General features: G+C 34.4%; 1 protein-coding gene across 4 annotated transcripts in view; it reads right to left on the bottom strand.

The window, feature by feature from the left end:
• The window catches only part of LOC145686583 (uncharacterized), a 73,195-nt gene that overhangs the window by 22,510 nt on the left and 28,060 nt on the right, over positions 1 to 22,625 (bottom strand). For all 4 annotated transcript variants that reach the window (XM_081760030.1, XM_081760029.1, XM_081760027.1 and 1 more), the window contains exon 3: positions 11,536 to 12,677. In XM_081760030.1, coding sequence (XP_081616156.1) covers positions 11,536 to 12,677 — 1,142 coding nt within the window. The remainder of the gene's footprint in view (positions 1 to 11,535; positions 12,678 to 22,625) is intronic.

The following is a 22,625-nucleotide window of genomic DNA, read 5'->3' as shown; positions in this document are numbered from 1 at the left end:
CATGACGGTGCAGACACACGCAAGATTTGTCCGAGATGAGCAGGATGTGCCATTTGTATATAAATGCACGACTTTCATGACACCACTGTAAGTTCACAAGTCAAAAGAGAGCCGCAACAATAGGCGTCGTGCACATATGCCGTTCCCCACCAGACAAGATCAACCTATACGTGGGGACAATGTCGCTAAGCATACAACTCTCAATTCGTGCGCCTGTGTTCCAGGTCTGGCTGTCCGTTCCGCCACAGCCATGCGCATCAGGAGTAAGTCCTCTCAGTTCGTTGTATGACATGGCTGTTGTTAAGATCCTCCATGTCGTGCATTGCCTTCCTGCAACAGATTTCATACATCGTTCTGGTTGCATTCCGCCCAACGGGGTCACCAATATCGCAACAGGATAGTCTGCAATCGAGATATACTGCAATTCTTCCACAATCAAAGACGAAAATCAGTCGGACGAAGAGGCATTGTTCGACAGTTTGCATAGACTCACATACCGCCAACACTCGGCAATTATTGAATTGTGGCTCTCTAGCCTGCCTCCTGTTGCTGTTTTCAGTGGGTCTGTCCAGTGCACGTGATATAGCGTGAATCTGCACTGCTAATCAGCTTATTGTAATCCATCCTTTACGCATTTCGCAAATATGAAGTCAATCTGACTACTACTTAGTGTTTCATTTTGAACATCCAATTGTGCGTGATATGCATAATCATAATAATTATTTTAAAATTCTGAGTCCAACATCCTGCTAGATTTGTGTGTGTACGAGGCTTGTGTTGCCTAAATTGCTAAGTTTAATGTATTCCTAATATCTTTCTTACCCTCCCTGCTCCAATGCTTCTTCGAAATCTTAACTATGTTGCTCGGAATCGGCTTTCCTCTAAAATATAACTTCAGTAGCATTGTGAAAGTACTAAATAATTACGAAGATCTCGTAATAATACTCTTTGAACTACTATGAAATACTCTGACATAATGTGGGAAAAAAGGGGGGACAAGGAGTGCGACAAATTATTTCCTTTTAAAAATCATACCAGCACATATCGCATTTAAACAGACAGCACAATAAGTAGAAAAATTCGTGACCTAACAGGATATGATTCTTCCCTCCTGTCTCCAAACATCGTAAATTATTTTTATGGCTGATCGTGAAGCTTAATAAATAATTTTAAAAAATAGCATGTATAATAATAAAAAATAGAAGCATATATATGTAACAATTAACACCAAAACTGTGCACAAACTGAAGCGAATATTACAAGTAACACAAACCAATACGAGTAACTTAATTCCTTCAATTTTTAATATCGATGAAAGCCTTTGTCTTATGGAACTAATTTTAGTAAGACAAGAATATCTAATATGCAGAGGTTAACTTTCTGAAATTTAAGTAACATCTCGGATCACTTTTGTAATAAAAACTTACTGAAGTGTACTAACTTGTTCAATAATAAATAATTAAGTATATTAACTACTTAATTTAAAAAACACCCTCCTTATAGTCTTTCGAACTCGGAACACTAAAAGAAGTCATTCTACACTGCAAGGCTAATTAATCTAATTCTTGTTGTAACGCGCATGACTTTTTTTTTCTTTCTTTAAATCAATCTAAAATGACCAACAGCTGTTGGACTACGGATTCGTTGCGAGTTCACTACACCTGAAGCTTTCAGTAGGTTCTAACAGTGAAAATATTACTACGATAAAATTTCTAATAAAAGTAATTTAAAAGAATCAAACGTGTTCAAACATTTGACTACAAAATTTACAATGTAGGAGGCATATTTCCTAAATTCCCAGAAATTACGCTTTTTAAGTCATCTCTTGTTGATGGCAGCTTATTTTTGGCAGCTATCTTCCTCAGCTTTGTTAGGATCGGCTTTGGAATTTGGGTAATTAACAGGTTAAAACAGAAAGACGTTAGTTAAAAAAAAAAAAATGAAACAAGTCTACAATAAAAAATAATAGAGCTACTCTTTTCTTATATTACTGTGCACAAAAGTGCATTTACACTTCCAATTTTTCACATCCTTCAACGTTAAGACAACCAATAATGCAGTGAGGATTGCTTGGTTCAGATGTAGTAGGTAAAACGTTCTACAAGTAATCTATTTTTTCAAAACATGTCAATGTAGCAAAAAGCAGAATAAAATCCATGCCTCTGCAACAAATAAACAATCGGGAAGAAGACATCATCTAGTATCTACAGAGTGATTGATATCCTAAGAAAGTTACAAACTAATCTTATTTAATGTTAGACATACCAAGGAAAACTCAATGTTATTCAAACTTTCATTTTGTTTCACAGGAAACAGTATTTTGTAAAATCTCTGGATGTTTTACATTATTCGTTTCAACGTTACCTTCTCTTTTGTTAATGTTCAGTTTTAATATCTCTTCTAAAATTTTATGAAAAACAAATTATCACATCATGCGAGAAGATTTCACTCCCACCATTGTTTTGCGATCATTTCTTCTATTCGCAACACCATCTATTTTTCATTAAGAAAAGTATTATTATTTGTCATTCATACATTGAGACTAACAAGAATATTTTTCGGTATTATATTATTGGTCTCCAGTGTGTTCGGAAAATGCAAGAGGGGAAAAAAAGACAATCTAAGACAATATATGAAATGTGTGACAATTTAATTTGTAAAAATCACTGCATCAATAAAAAACATCTCGTATGTTTCAAATATGACAAATTGTAAAAATACATATCTCTAAGCATTTACCATATCAAAGGAACACTAGTTCTCTTTTGTAGAACGCCGTAACATATTATTCACTATCGCTTACTATATTCTAAGTAATCGAGAACTGTAATTTCGTAAAGAATAAATAAACATGAACTAAAAGATTATCAAATATGGATATGGATAAATGTTCCTGAAAGTATTTTAAAAAAATTATCTCCACTCTTTCTCGGTTAATATGTGCATGATGTGATTCTTGCATCTCATCTACAGATGAAGAACTTTTAAGAAACAGAATTTATCATTCATCTTGTCAGAACAAATTAAATTTAAAAGTATTAATTTGAAGCAGTCATACCAAAAAGTTTGACCTAAATGGGAATCGGACTCACTACCCTACGAGCAGAAGTCCCGCGATTTACCACTGAGCTAACATGAACATTTGAATATTCTTGCCGAGCTCCTTTTGAAGAAATAGAACTGAATTTTCAAGTCAATGACAGTCATACCCGTTGCAAATGCTGTTGCTGCTTTTTTTTCCTATCTTTTTTTTTATTATTATTATACTATGGATGCAAGAACTAAGTTCGCTGTCCTTCATTTCACTGGAGGTTTTTTTTATGCATAGAAATGCAAATGATAAAATAACATGCTGACATGTGAATTTTTGCCAATTTTCTCGTAACCAGAACTCCAAAATACGTTCAAAGAGCAAAGTATGATTTAACCAACTACTGTTCGGTTACTAGTACCCCACAAGATTTTTTCAAAAGGGTTGTCCTAAATGTTTGCTTTTTTTTTTTTTTCCATCATCATTCAATTTTCTCTCCGACCTTCATTTTACGAAGATAACTATCAAGTTAGGAGACTTCGCCAGTAGTGTAAGAATAGTCGAGGTGTTATCCTAAGACCTAGTAATCCTAAGATCTTCAGTTTAAATCCACTCTACTTCAAAATAATACTTTTAAATTTAACTTGTTCTTACAAGGTGAATGATAAATTCTCTCTGCTCAAAATTCTCCATATATAGATGAGATGCAAGAATCATATTATTAACCGAGAGAAAAAGAGTGGAGATAGATTTTTTGAAATATTTTTAAGAACATTCATCCTTATTCATATCTGATTATCTTTTAGTTAATTTTTATTCTTCTTTTACGAAATTACAGTTCTCGATTACTTAGAATATAGCAAGCGATAGTGAATGATATGTTAAGGTGTTCTACAACAGAGAACTGGTGTTTCTTTGATATCGTAAATGCTTCTAACAGACACATGCTTGTATTATTAATTGGATTTTAAACTATACAAACTCATGTTATGTGTTCACACAAAGCTCATTACAATTTGTCATATTTGAAACATATAGACATTGGTGCAATGATTTTCACAAATTAAACTGTTACACATTGCACATCTTGTTTTTACTTTCAAATTGGCCCTTTTTTTTTTTCCTGCATTTACCAAACACATTGGAAACTAACAGTATAACACCGGAAAATATTCTTGTTACCTTTAATGTGTGAATGACACATAATAATAATTTTTCTTAATGAAAAATACGATGGTATTGCGAATAGAAGAAATTTTCACAAAACAATGGTGGGAGTCAAATCTCCTCGCATTACGCGATAACTTGTTTTTCATAAAACTTATAGAACTGTAGAGATATTAAAACATCCAGAAATTTTACAATATACTGTGTTCTGTGAAACAAAGTGAAAGTTTGAACAACACTGAATTTTCTTTGGTACGTCTAACGTTAAATAAAATCATTTCGTAACTTTCTCAAAATAGCAATTGATCTGTAGATACTAAACGGGGTCTTCTTCCCAAATGTTTATTCGTTACAGACGCATGGATTTTATCATACTTGTTTGCAGTTTGCTACACTATTTTTTGAACAAACTAGAGCATTTGAAGAACACCTTACTTAGTTCTCAACCAAACAATCCTCACTACATTGTTGGTTGGTTGGTTAACACTGAAGAATGTGAAAAATTGGAAGTATGAATTCAATATATTTGTTCTAGATAGCATTTATTTACTCATGTGCAAAACTCAGAAGAATGCTGCAGCTGAAGTTTCCGAAAATTAGCTGGCACCAACAGAACACCAGTAAGAAGGTAGCCAAATCTTATGTTTTCCCCATAAGTTTTGCGTTTTTCTGGCACGTTTTATAATTCATACATCAGGGTTCTTACAAAATGATTTTGAGTTCTTCCCTGACTTTACTCTGACTTCCAGGTGCCAGACCATTTTCCTAGCACGAGACAATTAATAAAATAAAAATTTAATAATGAAGAATGCCTACAAAACCTAAAACCACGTAAACTAAAAAATTGCTATTTGAGCAACTGAATTTCGAGATATCTTAATACACACCCATGGAATTTTTTAAAAGAAAATTAGTCACCCGTTTAGCCCAACATGCAGTCATTTTTTTCTAAAATGTTTCAAGATGGTGCTTTAGTCAATTAAAAAAAAAAAAAAGTTCGTAGAAGATATAGTAAATCAAGGAAAATACAATTAAATACTTCACTGAGATATTTCAATCTTTCCCTAAATTCCGTAAATAAGATATTGAAAGAATGTTACATCTGCATATGCAAGTATTTACAGGTATGACATAGTAATGATTTAGGGGAGGGAGGAAATATTACAGCTGCTCATGTCAATTCTCTAATTTCCATTCTTTGTAATTTTCTTTTTAAGTTATTACGTTAAATGTACAAAATTTATGTCGTACAAAATGTTAAAACGCAAAAAGATAATGATATTAAATATCAGTAACAGCTACGCAGCACTACAAAAAAGGTGCTAACAGAAATAACTAGATTAATTTAACTATTGTTTTAAAATTATTACAATAATAATTTTCTTAGAAAAAAGTAAAAAAAAAAAAAAAAAGTACAAAATATTAAAATGTAAAAGAATCGCTACATGATATTCTTAATACAAATTACTTAAGATTGATTACTTCAGACTTGCTTCATTGGAATCCCTTGTTTACATCATCGGCTTTATCTCAACAAATGACAAAACTACGCAAAATTTCCAATTTTCTCTTGTTTCCAGCTTAAGTACTATTTTTCCTGACATTTTCATATCATTTTGCTTTCCCTGAATTATCCAGGACTTTCCTGAATTGCTGATTTGTAAGAACTTTGATACACAGATATCACATATCGCTTAATTTTTTTCCCTTTTTCTCTCTCTAAAAAAATCTGGCAATTCTCCCTGTATGGTGCAATTGTTTAATATTTGGTGGAAATGCACGAGCACTTTAAACAACACATCCACAAAATGCTCATTTTTTCTTTATTTTTGGAGTGACTTGAAAAGTTCTTTACAAAAATCGCAACTTGTAAAACAATATATTAGGTATCACAATATTGCGAGCGGTGATTATATTCAATGAGAAAAAGCGGAAAGCCTATTACTCATCGCAAAAAATATGTAGCAGAATTTTCTTCTACATCCAACAGGAAGCGCTTTCGGAAGATGCAATTTCCTTCATCAGCCTGTGGTAGACTTCAAAAAGGATAAAAAACATGAAGGATGGTTAAAAGGTTAGGATATGTATAAAAAAAATCTTCTGTCAAACATTAAAACACACGGGAAAACACATTACAACACTAAATTCGCTAATCACTGTTTTCTGTTCTTGCTTTCCAAATGGTGAAAGTATGTAGTGAAAAGATTACTACTTCAAGTAATATTTATTTCTCCTCTATCCAGGTTAAGTGAGGGCCTTTCTTTGTGAATATAATATGATTCTTTAATTTTTCGTTCCGCTGCTGTTTTTGCTTTTTCAATTAAACATGATTCCACGATATGATGGTTATAATCTCTAAGATGCGTTGCCAGACCGGATAACTGCTGCGGATTCCGAGGTACGAACGTGCTGTTATTCTAGTACAAATGTTCCTTTTTGTTTGACCTACATACACTTTATCACACTGACATTTCACCCAATAGACGCCACTGCTTTGTAAAGGATCAGTAAAAAATGGATGCTAAAGGTCTTTATGCTTTGAGTTGCATTAGAAGCAGTGGGAGATTTTCACGCCACGGATAATTAAACCAAATATTAAAGCGAACTCTCGCCAGCATAGACATTCCTAGCATTTTGGAACCAACAGGAATGTTACGGGATGATGGCAAAAGACCAGATAGAATTACTTAATTCCCTGGAAAAAAAGGCCAAAGTCTAGTGTGGGATGTTACATGCGTAGACACTTTCGCACCCTCATACATAACATTAACCAGTGAGGAAGCAGGAAATGCAGCCGAGGCAGCTAGTAAACGAAAGCATTCGAAATATTCCAAATTAAAAGATCATTTTTTCATTGCTTTTGCTACTGAAACCATGGGTGTTTTTAGTAAAGAAACAAGTAAATTATTGACAAATTTGGGGTCAGCTTTAATTAATAAGTCAGGTGACCCGAGAAGCAAACATTTCCTGTTCCAACGGGTAAGCCTTGCCATTCAAAGAGGCAACGCAATAAGAGTTTTAAATTCATTTCCATTCACACACAAAATGGATGAATTTTTTTATTTAAAATAAATCCTAAAATATTTGGATATACAATTAACGAATTATAAATTGGATTGTAACAATGAATACCGATTAAAATCTTTGAAATTGGTTATGTATTTATCTATAGATTTTGGAGGAACTTCTGGAATTTTGATGTGTCTTTGCAGAATCATCTTGATTTTTGCTGAAAAATGTGGAACCAAAGAGAAACCAATCCATCTGTCAATTACGGCATCTGTTGTTGGTTGATGGTGGGGGCCGACGATCTCCTGTTGTACCTGTTTGTACCATTTTAACAATAAATTTTTTTGGAAACCATTTTCATGTCCAATTTGTACTAAATACTGTATTTCCTTGTTGAGATCCTCAGAGAGGTCTGAAAGTAAAAGAGCTCTCTTAAAAAAGTTTTTCCAAACATTTAATTTCTGAAGCCATGAATGTGATGATTTGAAGTTGATATATTTTGTACCAGCAGAAGGATTGCGGTATACTGAAGTAACTTAAGTCTTTTAATGGTAATGTCAAGAAAGTTAAGAGCACCATTTTCTTTAAGTTCCTTCGTAAATTTTATTATTCTACGGTGAATTTGATTAAACTCAGCAAACAGTTTATTTAATAGCCAACCTATTGTCCTGTCGAAAAAGGGTGTCTTCAAATTGGAAGAAACTGTTCCTTAGACAAAAGGCTATTAGTCGAGAGATTAATTGGATTTTGTATGGGATCACTTTTAGTTTATGTAAAGCCCTTTCCACTTCCTGTATAGCCAGGTCTACTGACATTGATGGATACATTTCCACAACATCATCAAAAGATGCCAAATGGATGGAATTTGCAGCAACAAGGGAATTCAAGCATGTTTCCAACTCCAAACTGTTTTTAACCGTGTATTTAACTGGAATATTATATGATACAAGTTTATAATACAGCCCATTTGAAAGTAAATATGTAGGATGATGAAAACCAACTACTCTTGGTCTGAATGGAACATTAGGTTTATGTATTTTTGGAAGCCCATATATGATTGGTATGCTGAGTCATGGATTTTCAATTTTGTTTTGATTTCATCAGGAATTGTAGGAGAGCCATTAAACAACCGATTGGTTGCTGTTATCAAGGATTTCAATGGGTTATCCTTACATCTAGTAAAACGAGAATTTTTGGCACATTCGTATATTTTATCCCTGTATTGTTGTTTTGATATTATTACGTATTTATTGCCTTTATCGGTTCTAATACAAAAAAAAAAAAAAAAAAAAAAAAAAATACTTGATGTTTATGTGAAAAAATATCTGAATTGGATTATTAGTTTCCGTATATGTCCGGTAGAATCTTTGTGTTTGTGGTACTGAGATAGAACCGAAGCACATTCTTTTCTCATTTCATTAGCATCCTTTTGATCAGGAATAAAGTGTATAGCTTTTTTCCACTGAATGAACTAAGTCATGGATTGGGAAGTGCTGATTGAAGAGTTTTGCCTTAGGGCTCAAACTTCGTGTTCAATTGTCAGTGAGTTTCTATTCCCGTGTGTTTTAATGTTTGACGGAAGATTTGTTTTTCTTATATTTTAACCTTTTAACCATCCTTCATGTTTTTTTTTTTTTTTTTATTTTATTTTTTTTTTTAATCCTTTTTGAAGTCTACCACAGGCTGATGAAGGAAGTTCGATCTTCCGAAAGCGCTACCTGTTGCATGTAGAAGAAAATTCTGCTACATATTTTCTTGCGATGAGTAATAGTCTTTCCGCTTTTTCTCATTGAATATATTAGATATTATTTACAGTTAAGTATTTTGGGCCACCAAATCTGGCATTCTTCTGAAATCAAGCGAGAACTTGGCTCGGTCCTATTGACTGAAATCTAGCTTGTGCTAGTACTTTGCTAACTAGTTTTCAAAACTTTTCAACATTGAAACACATCATCTTCCAACAAAACACTATGACCAACTGTTATGTTATTCACGGGCAATTAGCTTTACAAAGAAATCATTCTCACCGACACTTTCTTGTTGTCAACACTTTTGGAGCTATTGCAGAACATTAATTTTATGTGTTTTATGTGATGTTTAAGTGTAGTTCCAACTGTCATTAGAGACAGTACCAACATTTCTCTTAGTGTATCAGTTATAATGCTTACCGTGTTGTTTCGCAAGCTCTACAATTACTTAATGTATAAAAGGTGCAGGGTTAGGCAACTATCCGTCGGATCAGTATATTGTAAAGCGTGAGTTTATACGTTGAGGGCTAGTGAGTTGCGGTAAAGCCTTGTACATATTTTGCCTATGGAACACGGAGGTTCAATGCCGCATTCACAAATATCTTTCATTATCTTCTGTCTTTAGTCAACTAGATCCAATTTCTACTTTGTAGTCTTATTTCTGCGAGATTGATCTTTAATATTTCCTCCCATCTGCGCCTAGGTCTTCCTAATGGTCGTTTTCCAATTGGATTTATATCTAAAAAATTTTGAAAACGTTCCTATTTTTTCCATTCTGCCTACCTGACCTGCTCATCTGAGCCTCGTAGACTTGATGACCTTAACAATGTTTGGTAAACCGTATAAATTATGTAGTTCCTCATTATGAAGTTTTTGCCATTCCTCATTTCCGTTCCTCTTGAGTCCGAATATTAGCCTCAGTAAAATACTTTCTGTCTGCGTTCTTCCCTCAGAGTAAGCGACCATACTGCATAATATGAATGATTATCGTTTTACATTATTTTAAGCTTCAAATTCCTCGATATAATTCGCGACGACAAAGGATTTTGAACTGAATAATAACACGGGATTTCCTGCTTTCTGTCGACATTTAATTGCTTCGTGGATATGGTTATGTTGTATAATACTGATCCTAGATATCTGAAAGTATCCACTTCGTCAAAAATATTATATGATATTTTGACGTATCCGTAGTTCACAGTATTACGATCCCAGCGAATTTCCGTGTATTTAGCTTTCCCTGCATTTACTTCTAAACCAATGTCCTAGCAAGTATAAAACATCTATATTTCTTTCAATTGTTCTCTTATCATCCCCTAACAGACTTACACCATCAGTATACGGCATAACATGGTGAGTACATTCAGCTCTAAGCCCTAGTTGCTGTCTTTGATTTTCCTTATAGCGTACATCAGAACAAAGTTGAATAAGTACCTCCTTGTTTCGAGCCAAGCTCGTGGACAAGAATTTTCCTACTCGGACTTTACTTTGGGATACATTTAAACATATTTTAATCTAACTAGCTTTTTCGGTACTACAAATTCTGTAAGAATGTTGTACAGTGTTTCCTTCCTAACCGAGTCGTAGGCCTTTCTAAAATCAATAAATAATTGAAGTACCGGCGTATTGTATTCCCATTTTTTTCAAGTATTTGTCGAATGGTAAATATCTAGTAGATAGTTGATCAATTTTGCCTAAATCCACATTGATAATCTCCAATAATTTCATCTGGGTATGGGGTCAATCTTGCTAACAGAACGTTCGAAAGGACTTTATAGGATGTTGTCAGAAGTCAAATACCTCGATAATTATAATAATCAACTTTGTCACTTCCCTTGGGAATTGAAACAATAATTGACTCTTTCTATTCTTGTGGCAATTCCTCCTTGTTCCAGATAAGTAGAATGAGTTTGTGTACTTTTTTTCCCACAATTGTTACCCTGCAGCTAAAATTAACTCAGCCGCAATTTCGTCTGCATCCGGAGATTTCAGTTTCATTAATTTCTTTATAGTTTAGGCACTGGAGTATACGGTTCTGCTGTGTGCACTTCCCTTTCTCCACGAACGTTAGTTTTCGGCTGCATGTTAAGTAAATCGTCTAAGAAATCTTTCCATCTATTCAAAATGCTATCTGTATCAGTGAGAACTGTTCCGTCGGCTTTAATATATACGCGCGAGATTGATAGCCTTTCTTAAATTCGCTGAAGTCCTATACATGTCCAGAATGTTTAAGTTTAATGACTTGGTTAAGTTAGTTAAGTTTAAATCATATTAGTGTCGTTCATGTACAATGCAATATTTAAGTATGTCGTTTACCCATAAATGTTAAAAATACGAACCTAATATGAAGCCCTGGGGAACTCTGTTTTCTATGTAGATTTCTTTTATTTTCAGATTAAATGAAGAAATATCTATCACGTAAACCCGATTGCACAAAATATACATAATAAAATTCTGAATCCTGTTAATAATCAATTTCAAAACTTCTAATCAATTTTCCGTATAATTCGAACAATTAATGACAACGATGGACACATATTCTACTACTTGTTTAAAGATACGATTTCAACAAATACTTACTTCTTTTGGTTTGGGAGTTTCAGGCTCCTGTTCAGACTCCTGAGTATCAAGAATACTCTGCATGACATTTTCTTTCGAAGTGGGAGCTGCATTCACATCTGCATTACTTGCATGTTCGGGAACTGGTTGTGGGTACATCTCTCTCTCTTTTTCTGTGTTTGAATTCAAAGGTTGACTTGGATATATTTGTTTTCTCAGCTTTGCATTTTCAGCAATTAAGTCGTAGACTTGTCGCAGAACATCAACACACTGCATGCTACAAAATTGGGGCACTTTTCCATCCTTTAACAACTGATTTTCTTCTGTAATTGCATTTAACATCTTGACACAATTACAGGTTCTAAGCGCACTTTCAATGCTTGTAACACTTACCATTTGGCTTGGTGAAACCAATGGTTGATTTACCATGACTTGTGGTGCACTGTTTGTTGGTAGCTGCATGTTTTGGGGCACTCCAGTACTCGGGTCAACATATGATTCATGCGCCACTACACCTGACACAAAATTGTATGTTTGCGAGACGTTTGTAACATCACTTTCACTATTTGTTTCTTCTTGTTCTACTGTAGTGTGTGTGTAAGTGTTTGCGCTTATATCCTCGTGAGGGACTTCAGCTGATAGTCCAGTATAGTCAGATTTCGATGTTGCATTCGCATATGAGGAATTGTTTCCCCTCTGCAAATCACTGTCATTCCGTGTTCTGGAATGTTGCTGGGTTCGCGTTTCGCCCAACGAAGGGAAACCATCCATCTGTGCATTATGTGATTGAGCCACAGCAGCAAATGATGGTTTTCCTCCTCCAATTTGTTCTTTGATTCTCGGATGAAATTCTTCAGAATCTGCATTAAGCTGAGTTACCGGACGACTCCTTCCATGACCACCTCCCATGCGGTGGTCTTCATTTCTGCGCTCGTTATAATTATTATTATTGTTGAATCTTCTTCCTTGTGGTCCTCCTCGGCTCTGCCATCCTTCCCCTTGCCTTCTATTACGATTATTATAGCCTCTGTTGCTCTGATTATACTGTCGATCAGTTCTTTGCTGAGAATAAGGGCCTTCACCTCGATTCGACATTTTTGTTACTGTGAGAATATGTTTACTCGATGCACACGACAACTGCGAGAACTCTCCTATTACATTGCCTGAAAAGAAAAATAATATAATAACTCTAATTCTTTCATTTTGCACTCCCTGACAAAAAGAATCAAAAATGAAACGAAAAATTTATACTATTATATAAAATATTAGAAGTTACTCATCAAATACCCACGCCATACTATTACAGGGTTCCTACAAGTTGATTTAAAAAATTAATTTAAAAAAAAAAAAACCCTTTCATAACATAAAATTCTTGTGAAACCAGACTCTTCCTTCACTACAGCTGATCACCCCTCACCAAGTTGACAATTTCTCTTCAGCATTTTCGGTGCTGACTTTGCTTTTATTTTTATATATATATTGTTACCATTTTCTTTCTAAAAAGACTCCACAATTACCTAAAAACACGATTATGTATTTCTACATAAAATGTGGCCAAAACTTTTGAAGAGAGAGAGAGAGAAAAGCGGTTTACTTGAATCAGAAATATTAAACTATAATTAGAAACAAGATTACGCAAAATCGTGACCTTCACACCAGGACTTACTGAAATTTACGCCAAGGATGTACTTTTCTTCTTGATCTCGTTCAGTTCGATATCAATGGCTTTCTCCTTTTCACCACTTTCCTGTTTTAGATGTGTCTTCTGTTGCTCCAACTTTCTCAGTTGTGCATGCAACATTTTCTTTTCAGTTCCCCTTTTGTTGTGCTCATTTATCTCTTCCTTCTGCAGGTGATTTGTACGTGTCTCTTATGAACCTTTTTCTACAATAGTCTTTTCATGCATATTTTTCACTAAGAGTGATTTATTGACGGAAAACCTCTTTCGACCGTTGCCTCTACATGCGAGAATGGCACCCTAAATTTTATTATCTATCATAGTTTCTTTTCTTCAGTGCCGGAAGAAACTTGCTGTAAGCAGCGTCAAGTCCTAATTACTCACAACTGCAGTAGATTTCTTAAAGTTCTGCTGAGTTTAGACTGGATACAGAGAGGCATCTTTTCCCAGTTTTCAGCAAGCACATCATCTATGATGTCAGATGTATGAAGTTCCTGTAGAAGAAAAGATAACTGCTTTTGACATACATGAGCATATATGAGCTGAATGCTGAATTACTTTAAGATTTAACCACGATAGATCTTCAACTGTTATGCACTCTAAACGACTGTTCTATTGAAGTTTGGTAATCATAGAAGTTAGAATCCAGTATGTCGTAAAAATTCCAATTTCTGTTGTTCCTTGATCTCTCCAATGTCGCTTCTTTTGCTCACAAGAAGATTTTCTTCTTCTACCAAACCAACACTTAATAACTCTGTATCTGTACAATTCAGCAGTTCTGGTTTCACACATAGAATCATGAGGTTAGCAAAAGCTTCCCTGTAGCATCAAAAACGAGTGGGGTCATTGGTTTGAAATCTGATACGTACGTAGGAAGCCATCATCTTGCAGAAAGCCAGTTTGCATATAATAAATGAATCGCTTACTATCTTCTTCCGAGTTTCTATAGGTCTCGTGTTTTGTTGCTTTGCTTGGTGTAAAAACCTTAATTACATGGTCCCAAATTTACAATGCTCTCTGAAAACAAATGGCATTTTCCAGTCAGAAGACGCCGCAACACTTCACAGGAAATTTTGTGCATTGTGTGATCTCAGTAAACTATCCTCGATGAACTGAAAAGTCAATGAGTAAGTGGTGTAAGTGACGTAGATTATACGTATTTCAGTCCACCGACCCACTGCACCATCAATAATGGCTTTATGTTACCAATATTTGTCTTTTCTTTTTTAATCTTCTCCATTCATCAAAACAGATGTCCGAAAAACTTCATCTTCCCCCCCGACTTTCCACCGATTTTGTTGACTATCTTTAATTTCCCTCACTTCTGATTTTCTAGCTTGTAAAAACCCTGTATTATCACTATAAATGTGAAATTTGAACCGATTTGTTGATACGTTCTACAAAACATGTTTGTTAACATATAGAATTAATGAAATAAATTGTTGATAACAGGTGCCGCTTTGAAATCTTATCTAATTCATTAGTTGTATTACATGCAATGGCTTTCATGAAAGCAAATCACAAAGAAAAGAACAAGTAAAAAATCCATGACTGGAACCTCACTTTCTAAATATACTTTCTGATATAGAGAAAAAATAAAAATAAAAAATAAAGTAAAAATTCTTTCATCACCATGGGAAATGGATCCTGGATTGGATTCAGCCACTCAGAAATATATTCTTCATTACAACTATATTTTGATTTAAAAAAAAATCCTCAGAAATTCAATGTTTTTGCGAAAGCTCCAGTCACGGAACTCTTATTCAATTATCTAATTAATATTTCTTACTTTAAGATATCTATTAAACAAATCCTCATATGAACTTTTGTAACTTTTAATGACAGATCATTTTCTTAACGGAAAGGTTTTATTACTTTCAGATATTCGAGGAAACAACTGAAAGTAAAAACATATTTTTATATAACAATTTGTATTGAGCAAAACAAAACAAAAAGAAAGAACAAATCTGTACACAAAATTTTATATTGACACTTATGCTTCTCGAATAAATTTTATTTGAAGAAAAATTTCTTACTTTACTCTTTAAATTAGATTTCACTACCTCCAGAAAAAAACAAATACATCAAATTATCTGCCAAACAATCTGGACACAAAATAATATGAATATCTATCACGTATCGCGCTGAATTGAATTTTAAAAGAGAATGGATTTGTTTCCTATTTACTTGTCATTCGTGTGAATTATTCTCCTTCTCTCCTCCTACACTACCTTCTCGAAATGCTAGGCTGGTTGTCTTAGCAATATACTCATACTGATGCATGTCAATCTCCTTTATTTACATTTTTTAAAATAAATTTCATTTGTATCTTTATACGGGGCGGTGCACGAAAAAGCGGCCCGGCAAGCCACGAGCATATACAGAAATACATACAAAGCGCAAAGGTTTAGTTAGTGAAATGCACTTACTTACTTTATTTACTGAAGTGATCTTGTCTTGTCTTTTACAGTAGAGTTTTTTAATTCTTTGGACTTTGGATTATTCGTGCTTGAATATCCGCAATCACAGCAGGTGTACGAACAGACGGAGCTCGATTCTTTATTTGCTTCCACTTCCACACTGCGGATGTAGTACGCCACTTCACCAAATCCTGTATACTGCTCTTTGCCGGTATGGAAACGCCAGGAAACTTCCTTGCAAAAATGTTCTGCGTTTCCTTAAATGAACAGGTAGGCACGTACGCCTCCAGTACTGCGATTCTTTCTTGTAATCCATCTCGCAACGCCACTTCACCAAATCCTGTATACTGCTCTTTTCCGGTATGGAAACGCCAGGAAACTTCCTTGCAAAAATGTTCTGCGTTTCCTTATATGAACAGATAGGCACGTACGCCTCCAGTACTGCGATTCTTTCTTGTAATCCATCTCGCTGAAATTTACTTCATACGTCTTAACAAAGTCTTCACGGCTTTCGTACTGGAAACTGACAACACACTACACAAGCGTTGTCGCAACATTACAGAGGTTGTTCAGCCTACGTTTGGCCGAGTTCGTTCCTTCCCCCTCTCGGGCAGAATGGACTCACCCGACCTGGCTCGTGGCGTCCTGCAGTGTTGTGCAGTGGCTTCCTGGGAACGAAGTTGTTTTTCCGCGCGGACGACAATAACGCACAGAACAGGACCATTGTTGTGAGTGTTGTGTTAAATTTGTTTCCAAGTGTGTGGGTTTCCGCTCTGTGACCAAAATGCCGCCCAAACTAAGCCGGTTTTGGGAAGGCTATGTTGCGGCTTTTTATGACGCCCACTTTAGCGTTTCTGTCATTAGAAAACAGTGCAAGAAGAATGGTTGCAATATCAGTTTAAGTGGAATAAAAAAATGTTATTAAAAAGTACAAGGGCAACGAAGCTCCACCATTTGGATCACCAACGAAGTTGCCTAGGAGCGGGAATGCAGCAAGGCCACCTCCACCATGCAGGGAAAACTTCGCAAAATGGCAATGCAAGAAAATCCGCCAACACGAAGGTATATGGCTAATCGTCTTGACGTGTCTTTGGGGACGGTGAGCCGGACGTTACACCATCAACTCAAGCCGGAAAAAGTCATTTATTTATTTATTTATTTATTTATTTATTTATTTATTTATATGAAAGTACACAGGCATACACCCACAACATACCTTCTTGACTTACATAATTGATGGTAACATGACTTTACAAAGAAGAAAAATAAAACATGGAAAGAGAAAAAAATAAAAGAAAAAATAAAAAAAATACTAAAAAAATAAAAAAGAAAGAATGTACAATCCAGCAACGAGAACAATAATATACACATATATAATATATATCAGTACGTTAACAAATAATAATAGATCATACATGGTCATTATTCAGTATTTCATAGAGAAGTTTAACAAATTTAACTTTTCCATCTGAAAATAGATCTATCCTATCATTTAATTTATTATAGACTCTCAGCATTCGTATAATAGGTGAGTGTGCATGAGTTGAACTTTTCGACATAGGTATATAAAAGATATTTTGATTTCTGGAGCGATATCTTGGTACATAGAAAGGGATATGTAGCAACAGTGTTGAACTATTAATTCTATTTGCCAATATATTTCTTAAAATAATAAGAGAATGTACAATTCTTCTATCCTTTAAGCTACTTAGGTTGAATAGCGAGCGTAAAAGTGATACTGACAAGTAAGTTATTGAATCTGGTTTAAATGTTTTATAATATAAATATCTCAAAAATTTGTTTTGAATCACCTCAATTGCTTGGATGTCTCTCTTAAAGTGGGGACTCCAGATTACCGACGCATACTCTAATTTGCTTCTAACTAGGGTTGCATATAACTTGATAATTACTGATGGTTGTGAAAATATTTTTGTGTTTCTGATAACAAAACCTAAGGCTCTATTTGCTGAGTCTATAACACTAACTAAATGATTACCAAATGTTAATTTACAGTCAAAAATTACACCAAGATCTCTAATCGATGTAACATTCTCTATTTGGATATTATTAATTTTGTATACATATTTAACTAATTTGTTTTTTCTATTAAAGGTTACACTTTTACACTTATTTACGTTCAGTTGTAGTTTATTTAAATCACACCAATCTATGATTTTATTCAAGTTTTGTTGTAAAATTTTGCTATCTTCTTCAACTGTAACTGATTTATATATCTTTACATCGTCGGCAAATAACAAACAGTTGGAATTTTCTACAACCTCAGGCAAATCATTAATTAGAATCAAAAACAACAAAGGACCAAGATTGGAACCTTGCGGAACACCAGATGAACTTACAAACTGATAAGAAATTTCTTGTTGAAACTCTACATATTGATTTCTATTATGTAAATAAGATAGAAACAACATAATTAAATTTTTGGATAATCCGAATGTTATAAGTTTCTTGATTAATATTTCATGATCTATTTTGTCAAAAGCTTTAGCAAAGTCCAAATATATTACATCCATTTGTTCCTTTTTTTCAAAACAATTGTAGATCTCCTGTGAGAATTCCAACAAGTTTGTTACTGTTGATCTGTTAGGGAAAAAGCCATGTTGATTTGGAGAAATGCAAATTTTCACATGATTAAACACCTTTTCGTATAGTATGTATTCATATACTTTACACATTGAATTAATTATTGAAATAGGCCTATAATTTGTTATAACGTTCGAATTACCTGATTTCAAAATTGGAGTTATTTTTGTTTCTTTCCATTTTTGAGGAAAAATATTAGTTTTCAATGACAAATTAATAATAAATTTAATTTGTTCGCATAGAACATCTCCACATGCTTTAATAATGTAAGAAGGAATTCCATCTGGGCCACAAGATTGTTTGGGTTTGAGATGCTTAATAGCACTTTTAACCTCATCTGAAGTAACATAGTTAAAATGCAAAATATCAAGTTTGTGATGTATGTTCGGAAAATCTCCAAGAACATCGTTAATTTTATAACTAAAGTTGGTTTGACTGTAAACTGAAGAAAAATATTTTGCAAAACCGTTTGAAATATTGCCTTGGGAAAAGTTCTCATTATTCAAAGTGTACACTAGATTTCTTATGTTATGTTGTTGTTTGGTATTTACAAATGACCAAAAACGTTTTATATTATCATTGACATTCATTTGGAGTTGTTCTATGTAATCATCATAAGCTCTATGTATAAGCTGTTTTAATTCCGACCTTAAGTTCCTGAATCTTTCGTCATAATACCTAGAGAATTTACGCTTTTTAGCACATTTTTTCTTAATTTTAATAGTTTGAATTATTTCTCTGGTAAACCATACCGGATACCTAGACTTCCTAACTTGCGTACATATTGGTATACAATTATCAAAACATTTATATAAAGAATCATATAGAAAGATTAATGCTAAGTCGACACTATCGAAATCATATAGGTTTTTCCAGTCATAATCACGCAGTGTACAGTATAATTTGTAAAAATCAGCTTTCCTATAATTATAATATTTTCTTTGCGTTGTCTTACTTAAGGGCATTTTTTTGACTGACGGTACTGAAATTGATAAACTAGGATGATTAACATCTTCAGGTACTAAGGGAGACTCATCTTGCTCGAGTTCCACTGTAACATTCGCTAGAACCAAATCTAAGGTCCTTAGGTTATAATTTTGTATAGTATTATATGAAGTCATGTTAAAATATGAAATAAATTGTTGGAGCCTTTGACACGTTCTCGATCCTCTTAGAAGATTATGATTTGAATTACCAATTTCTTTTATATTAAAGTCTCCAACTATAAAGATGTCGGAAGCAACTAAACAGTTGTTCTGTTCTAAATGATTAAAATAATCTTGATATACACTTATTGGGGAAGATGGTGTTATATAAACAACATTTATAAATAACTTTTGAGTTTCATCACGAATATATATTGTGAGTGATTCACAATTTTGTGCATTATATGTTACCTCATGAATAGTTTTATATAACTTCTTAACCGCCACAAGTACACCCCCACCTCCAGTTTTACCTGATAACGTAAGGTCTCTATCATTTCTAAAAACATTATACCTGTTATCGAATAATTCAGCAGTCTTAACATCAGTATTCAAAAATGTTTCAGTTAAGGCTATAATATCATAGTTACTACTTAATATGTTTTTGAGAAAAAGGTGAGTTTTGGTCCTGAGACCCCTAACATTTTGATAATATAATGACAGTTTATTTTTGTACTCCATCTCCTATACGAGTATTTATAAATATTAACCAATTGATATCAGTGAGATAATAAAAACCATTATATACATGAAAAGATACAATTATAATGAACTTAATAAGGATTTTATGACCAAAGCACAACAAATTTAACCCTGTAGTTTGTCTAAGTCCTCCTCTGAGGAGATTACATGAATGGGGCTTTGGTCACCTTTCCTGATTTTAACTTTCCCACTATAATCTACCCACAGATATTTATAGTTTTTATCACGTTGCAGCTGTTTTGCCTTAGCAAACAATATTTTCCTGGTTGGGGCCAAGGATTGATTAATATATATTGGATTGTCACTATTCATACCTATATCAATTGTAGACAGGTTTCTCTTTACTTTTCTTCGTGAAAGAAATAACTCTTTATGATGTCTCCGGACAAACTTAACTATAATACCAGTAGTAGGTCGATTATTGAATTTCTTTAACCGATGACAAGCATCGATCATTGTTTCATCAATGTGTACATTTAAAGCCTTTCCGATGTTCATTACAATTTCAGGGATATTTTCTTGGGGGGATTCAGGCACTCCATATATTTCCAGGGTATTACACCGAGAGTACTGTTCCATGTCAACACACTTAGCTTTTAATTCCAGGATTTGCTTTTTCAATAATTTATTCTCACTTGTCAAACTTTCTATCAACACTTGCTGTTTTTCAATTAATTGTTGTTGATTAGTAAGCAACGTTTGATTACTGTCCAACTTTTCGTGACAGGAATCTAAGGATTTGCCTAAATCGCGCTCCATTTCACGAGAAGACTTTCTTATATTACTGATTTCTTCTTTCATATCGAGCAGCAGTTTATAAACATCCGCAATAGATGGGACAGATTCAGGTGATATTTCTGACTCCTGCATACTACTTCGACGTTTCTTTGAACAGTTCGGGCAGCGCCAGTGTTTGTTTTGAGATTTAATAAACTCAACGTCTGCTTCGTTTAATTTCACACACCGAGAATGCATCCAATTATGACAGTCCATACACTGTAATTTAGCTGATATGTCCTGTCTCGGTACCGGTTTTGTACATTCCGAACAGACACTCATGACAACAATCGATATCTCGAATCACTGATCGACTCCGGAATTTAAGGCTTACTGATATGGCTACTCTGTTCAGCAATGTAAACAAAGAATCAAAGCGACTTATAATTACGTTATATACTGCCGTATCATATACTTACTGATATAATATGCTCACCAACGTTACTACTGTATATTCATAGTCATTTGTAATCACTACACATCACTACAATATACACTTTACATTCAATTTAAGCCAGAATTCCGGAGCACAAAAAACCAAGTCATCCAGCACTCATGTCAATGTTGCCAAGATGTCATGAAAGCTTGCGGCCATCTTCTCACGGATGCCCACCAAAAGGAACGAAAGTGTAACGCCCGGAAGCTGTATGAACGGCATCTGGCAAAACAAAGGTGGATGTACGTCTTAACGCTCGATGAAGCATGGATTTACCTTTCCGACTGCGGCAAACCGAGAGCCATCATGTACCGAGAGAAAGGCGCCAAGAACTTCAAAAGGTGGGTCCGTGTCTGAAAAGAATCCTTCCCAAAAGGGTTCATGGTCGTTACTGGCTACTGTTACCGAGGTAAACTGAAGATTCGTAGGGTGGCGAAGAACTGGAAAATAAATTTGCAGTATTTTCATGAGCAGATCATGCGGCCGATCTACGAGCATGAGATTCCAACAATGTACGGAAATGACGCCAATCTGGTGCGCATTCACATGGACAAGGCCTCATCACATACCTCACGATCGTCCCTCATATTCTACAAGGAGATGGAGGAGGCAAGTGGTATACAGGTGATAACTTTCAATTAGGTACCTGTTAAATCTCCAGATGCAAGTCCTATAGACTATTGTGGGTTTGGATTGCTGAAGCGGGCTTTGGGAAAACGGCGTGTGACAACTGTGGAAGGACTGTGCAAAGGGAATGGGACAAGATTCCCCTCCCAGTTCTTCAGAGAAGCCTATTACAGTGGAAATTACGCTGTCGGGCTATTGTTAGGAACCAAGGGAAACACATCGAGCACTTACGCACCTGGCGCCATGGATTCTTTTAAATTTTTAGGTAAGTCGAAATTGGCCAAATGTAGACTGAACAACCTCTGTAGAACAATAGACGATAATGCGCAGTTTGCCTGTCTGTGGCGAGCTGGTTTTCCGTGCGCCACCCAGTATATTTGGAGACTTGCAAATGTATAGATTATGATTTTTATTTAAACTTCCTCAATATAACAGTAATATACTTTAAATGGAAGTCAAATCATATATCTTTCTATCAACAACATATAGATGAATAAACTGAAGAAAGTGAAATAAAGATGAAACAACAGTCAGCCAGAGGAAAGGATATAATTTTAATATTCCTCTTAGAAAAGAGCGCAAAGAGAATAACTACGACATAGTTTAAATGCAAAAACATAAATAAGTTTGGAAACAATCCTTAATGATAGCTTGGGGACCAGCTGTTGTACAGATCTTGAATATTTTAAGAGGCACTTCAGGAGGACAAAAAGATACAGAACTGCACAAGTGAATGTACAGAGTTATACAGATTACTAAAATAAATGCACTATTTCAAAAGACTACCGAAGATGTAATTTAGTTTAAGTTAGTTCACTGAGTCAGCAAAGAAATACAGCGACCTAATTTACCTTACGTATCAGTGAAGGAACTGAATTAACATA

This window comes from Thermobia domestica, chromosome 5 (assembly GCF_964235325.1).
Source record: "Thermobia domestica chromosome 5, izTheDome1.hap1.1, whole genome shotgun sequence".
Classification (NCBI taxonomy): Eukaryota; Metazoa; Arthropoda; class Insecta; order Zygentoma; family Lepismatidae; genus Thermobia; species Thermobia domestica.
This window is presented reverse-complemented; position numbering and strand designations above follow the sequence as displayed.